The sequence below is a fragment of the Contarinia nasturtii genome, unplaced genomic scaffold, assembly GCF_009176525.2.
Source record: "Contarinia nasturtii isolate CC-2019 unplaced genomic scaffold, AAFC_CNas_1.1 Cnas_scaffold_3451, whole genome shotgun sequence".
Taxonomy (NCBI): Eukaryota; Metazoa; Arthropoda; class Insecta; order Diptera; family Cecidomyiidae; genus Contarinia; species Contarinia nasturtii.
Genome location: NW_022200751.1, coordinates 1 through 5342, shown reverse-complemented (window position 1 = coordinate 5342; position 5342 = coordinate 1). Strand labels below are relative to the sequence as shown.

Below are 5342 nucleotides of genomic sequence, written 5' to 3'. Positions count from 1 at the left end.
TGATCTAAGATTATCAAATAGAAATGACGCATTTTGTTCATCAAAATTGCCAACTAATTGCAATAAATTCAAATTTTCTGTCTCCAAATGAATCAGTTTTCAAATAAGATAAAGCGTATCTATGTGATTTTTGTTGATGAAACATTTTATACACTATTTGTAAATTCCATTGCGTAATATTTTAGCATATAATCGTATAAATGTGATTCTCTTGTTTAGACGACGTATCTGAATTGTGTGGCAAAGCTTAGATTCATTTTTGGAATGGAAGAAAGTGGTTACGAGTTTAAAAATGTGGCTAATCAATATTGGGCTACGATTGCAGGTAAAAACCGTTTTCTTACTTAGAATACATTTAAGCATATTTATTATTATTGTTCGAGCATAATTTTAGCGAATTTGATTATGTTGGGGCACGGATGTGTGGTATGTTGGTTCACTCCATCTATTCCGATTTTGATGTCTGAAAAAACACCATTGATAAGTGGTCCTCTTACAAATGACGAAATGTCTTGGCTGGGTTCGATAAATAATGTGGGTGCGCTGGGTGGAATTTTTACATTTGGATATATAACATCGTTTTTCGGCTGCAAACGTGCTATGATCTTTCTGGCACTTCCATCGATTGCCTTTTGGATTTTGATTTACTTTGGAAATACATATTATCATATTCTATTTGCACGATGTTTTGCCGGTTTTGTCGGGGGAGGTATACAAACGGTATTGATCCTCTTTGTGTCTGAAATTTCGAACGACAAGTAAGGGTTTCGTTGCCCTACTTTGATAAATGTCATGCTCTTGAATTATTACCCATTTTTAGCATACGAGGTCGTCTCAGCTCATTTACTACACTGTCACGCAACGTTGGCGTTCTGATTATATTCACAGTTGGCGCATATGTTGACTATCACATCGTCCCCTGCATTTTGATTTTTCTGCCCATTTTGTATTTGATTTGTTTCACTGCATTACCAAACACACCACAATTTTATCTACAGAAAGGCAACATGCAGGTAATTCAATAGATTTTTTTTTTACTGCAATCAGTGCATAGAGGAAAACTTTTAAGCTACAAAGCCATAGACGTACGTACTAATGAACGGAATTTAAATTTAAATCCAGGCAGCCGAAAATTCGCTCAGATTTTATAAAGGCTTCAAAGCAGAAAATCAACTGGAAATAAATGCATTCAATAAGGAATTTGAGAGACTAAAATCATTGGCAAATAAACAAAAAGAGGATAAAAAAGTGCATCTAAGTGACTTTTGTAAGCTAAATTCTGATATTTTGGGCTAAAGTCTATTCCACCAAATAAATTCATTATTTCTTCAATTTTAGTTGAGGCAAAGGCAATGAAGGGACTTTTCATCGGTATAACTTTGGCATGGTTATCGCAATTTCCCGGAAGCATTACTTTTTTGAATTATGCAGTTTTAATTTTTGAAAAATCGGGCCCATCAAAAATAGATCCATACACATCGTCAATAATATCGGCAATAGCTCAAATAATTGGTTGCTTTTTCTCTGCAAAACTAGCAGATTCACTGGGTCGAAAATTGTTAATGATTATTTCATTTCTTGGATCGGCTACTGGATTATTTGTTTATGCATTATACTTGTATCTCATTCAAAATGGCTATAGTTTATCGTCTTTTTCATGGTTACCAGTCACATCCGTATCTTTTATCATGTTTATCTCATCAGCTGGCATTTACACATTATACTCTGTTTGTTTTATCGAATACTTACCATCAAAGGTTTGTTTACCGTCTTAATCACAATCTAATCCTCATATCGCTTGAAATTGGATTAAAAATATTTTTTTTTTTGCACAGATTCGAACAATTGGACTCACAATTTGCGTTTTATCCATGTACATTTCGGCATTTATATTTGTCAAAATGTTTCCAATTATTCTCACATTGATTGACCTCTATGGATGTATGATCATTCTAATGGTAGGTTGTGTGGTTGCAGCATTTTTTGTGATATTTGTTCTGGACGAAACAAAAGGACAAACTCTAGATACGATCCAATCAACTGAAAAGAAATAATTGAACTTTAAACATGAAAAATCCATTTTAAATGACTTTGAACTTCACAAAGTAATACACTTAATTTTATTGCGACTCAATAGCATAGAATTTGACTAAAGTTGGAATTGGTTTGCCTGCACTTATGAGCAATTAAGGTCTATTAAATATTTTAATTTGTAAAAATTGATTTGAGTCACTAGACTAGATAGATAATGAATAGTAAACGCCTGTTAAAACGCCAATGTAATTAGATTTGTTAAGTATAATGCATAGAAGACACACCGGGAATCTCTTATATACACTGCGAATATAGTCTATATATAATGATGAAATAAAACATGAAACTCAAAAATCGTCAACTCATCATAGATATAAATCTTCGCAATTGAAATGTAAAGCGTGAGTAGAAGGACAAATATTTAAATTCGAACAAAATATCGTAAGATAGATATAATAAAAAAGTGGTCAACTCAAGTACTGTTGTTTGGTTTCGGGCATTCTTGTTTATTTTGTGATTTTTTTCCTTCGTAAATATCCGATATTTAAATCAGTTTGTACATTCAATTTGGAAGAAAACAACGAAATTCACTGGCGATAGAAAATTTGCCTCAAATACGTTATCATTATTCTTGGTGTTGATAAAATTAAAGCTGTCAACAGGTCATACACGTGCAAATTGTGTTCAGACTATAGACTTTATCCTACTTGATGCAGCTGGATATGACAGAGTAAATTAAAATGTGGATGAATGTTTGTGTGCAAACACGGCTGAAAAAACAATATAAAAACGAATTAACCGCAGTCGCGATCGGACGTTCGATTACAACACATGTTCTCCGCATTAAAGAGACCGTGATTTTTATTTTCAGTTTTTACAATCACAAATGCGTAATTCATTTCCTATTATAAATGAGTAATTAATGTCATACATTTTTGTTAACTTGATTTAGATCTCGGTGTGATTAAATTGTGAGTTTTTTTTGTATTATTACACTATGGAAAATAATGAATTTAAATGGCGCAATGAGCACCAGTATTATGCAGCTGTAGCAGGTATTTCGGTGTTAAATTTCTTTATTGTGAAACGGTCATGCAATACGTTATACTTTATGTGATTTGTTGCCAGGCAATCTGATAATGCTTGGACATGGATGCGTTACCGGTAATTATTAATTAATTCATTTATAAAAAATTCAAAAAAAAAAATTAAAAAATAATTCTTATAATAAAAAAAATAGGTTGGTTTAGTCCAGGTAAAGATTTATCTTAATTGACTTCCTTATTATCAAACGATTAATGGTTTTCACCAAAGCATTGCCAAAGCTTTTATCTGAAAATACGCCGCTTGTTCATTCGGGACCATTGAGCAGTGAACAGGTATAAAAAAAAATTATCTGAATAAAGTTGTCGTCAACAAAATCTAATTTATCGCGTAACAATTATCATAGAGACTAACAGAGAGAATTGGTTTACGTTTTTTTTCTAACCAAAAGATAGCGCCATCAAATGTAGATACTTTGATCTAAGATTATCAAATAGAAATGACGCATTTTGTTCATCAAAATTGCCAACTAATTGCAATAAATTCAAATTTTCTGTCTCCAAATGAATCAGTTTTCAAATAAGATAAAGCGTATCTATGTGATTTTTGTTGATGAAACATTTTATACACTATTTGTAAATTCCATTGCGTAATATTTTAGCATATAATCGTATAAATGTGATTCTCTTGTTTAGACGACGTATCTGAATTGTGTGGCAAAGCTTAGATTCATTTTTGGAATGGAAGAAAGTGGTTACGAGTTTAAAAATGTGGCTAATCAATATTGGGCTACGATTGCAGGTAAAAACCGTTTTCTTACTTAGAATACATTTAAGCATATTTATTATTATTGTTCGAGCATAATTTTAGCGAATTTGATTATGTTGGGGCACGGATGTGTGGTATGTTGGTTCACTCCATCTATTCCGATTTTGATGTCTGAAAAAACACCATTGATAAGTGGTCCTCTTACAAATGACGAAATGTCTTGGCTGGGTTCGATAAATAATGTGGGTGCGCTGGGTGGAATTTTTACATTTGGATATATAACATCGTTTTTCGGCTGCAAACGTGCTATGATCTTTCTGGCACTTCCATCGATTGCCTTTTGGATTTTGATTTACTTTGGAAATACATATTATCATATTCTATTTGCACGATGTTTTGCCGGTTTTGTCGGGGGAGGTATACAAACGGTATTGATCCTCTTTGTGTCTGAAATTTCGAACGACAAGTAAGGGTTTCGTTGCCCTACTTTGATAAATGTCATGCTCTTGAATTATTACCCATTTTTAGCATACGAGGTCGTCTCAGCTCATTTACTACACTGTCACGCAACGTTGGCGTTCTGATTATATTCACAGTTGGCGCATATGTTGACTATCACATCGTCCCCTGCATTTTGATTTTTCTGCCCATTTTGTATTTGATTTGTTTCACTGCATTACCAAACACACCACAATTTTATCTACAGAAAGGCAACATGCAGGTAATTCAATAGATTTTTTTTTTACTGCAATCAGTGCATAGAGGAAAACTTTTAAGCTACAAAGCCATAGACGTACGTACTAATGAACGGAATTTAAATTTAAATCCAGGCAGCCGAAAATTCGCTCAGATTTTATAAAGGCTTCAAAGCAGAAAATCAACTGGAAATAAATGCATTCAATAAGGAATTTGAGAGACTAAAATCATTGGCAAATAAACAAAAAGAGGATAAAAAAGTGCATCTAAGTGACTTTTGTAAGCTAAATTCTGATATTTTGGGCTAAAGTCTATTCCACCAAATAAATTCATTATTTCTTCAATTTTAGTTGAGGCAAAGGCAATGAAGGGACTTTTCATCGGTATAACTTTGGCATGGTTATCGCAATTTCCCGGAAGCATTACTTTTTTGAATTATGCAGTTTTAATTTTTGAAAAATCGGGCCCATCAAAAATAGATCCATACACATCGTCAATAATATCGGCAATAGCTCAAATAATTGGTTGCTTTTTCTCTGCAAAACTAGCAGATTCACTGGGTCGAAAATTGTTAATGATTATTTCATTTCTTGGATCGGCTACTGGATTATTTGTTTATGCATTATACTTGTATCTCATTCAAAATGGCTATAGTTTATCGTCTTTTTCATGGTTACCAGTCACATCCGTATCTTTTATCATGTTTATCTCATCAGCTGGCATTTACACATTATACTCTGTTTGTTTTATCGAATACTTACCATCAAAGGTTTGTTTACCGTCTTAATCACAATCTAATC

General features: G+C 32.9%; 2 protein-coding genes and 1 long non-coding RNA gene across 3 annotated transcripts; all 3 read left to right on the top strand.

The window, feature by feature from the left end:
* Positions 1-206: 206 nt before the first annotated feature.
* On the top strand, positions 207-2486 carry LOC116350066 (facilitated trehalose transporter Tret1-like). The gene is made up of 6 exons (XM_031781791.1): positions 207-325; positions 395-758; positions 821-1013; positions 1123-1267; positions 1339-1757; positions 1836-2486. Exons 1-6 carry the CDS (start codon positions 265-267, stop codon positions 2052-2054), a joined length of 1401 nt encoding a protein of 466 aa, XP_031637651.1. The 5' UTR covers positions 207-264; the 3' UTR covers positions 2055-2486.
* Positions 2487-2581: 95 nt separating this feature from the next.
* Positions 2582-3417, top strand: LOC116350067. Its single transcript, XR_004201985.1, has 4 exons — positions 2582-3089; positions 3163-3198; positions 3275-3289; positions 3349-3417. It is a non-coding gene; the product is annotated as an uncharacterized LOC116350067 (long non-coding RNA).
* Positions 3418-3760: 343 nt separating this feature from the next.
* Positions 3761-5311, top strand: LOC116350068 (facilitated trehalose transporter Tret1-like; the record flags this gene model as incomplete). Its single annotated transcript, XM_031781793.1, has 5 exons — positions 3761-3879; positions 3949-4312; positions 4375-4567; positions 4677-4821; positions 4893-5311. Coding segments are annotated over exons 1-5 (1182 nt in total), but the record flags the coding sequence as incomplete, so codon positions are not given.
* Positions 5312-5342: the final 31 nt, after the last annotated feature.

Bases quoted from the DNA above. Each gene is read 5' to 3' on its own strand.
- LOC116350066 (XM_031781791.1), top strand. From the start codon at position 265: ATGGAAGAAAGTGGTTACGAGTTTAAAAATGTGGCTAATCAATATTGG. The intron at 1,014-1,122 runs GTAATTCAATAG...ATTTAAATCCAG, and splicing joins TACAGAAAGGCAACATGCAG to GCAGCCGAAAATTCGCTCAG. The intron at 1,758-1,835 runs GTTTGTTTACCG...TTTTTTGCACAG, and splicing joins TCGAATACTTACCATCAAAG to ATTCGAACAATTGGACTCAC.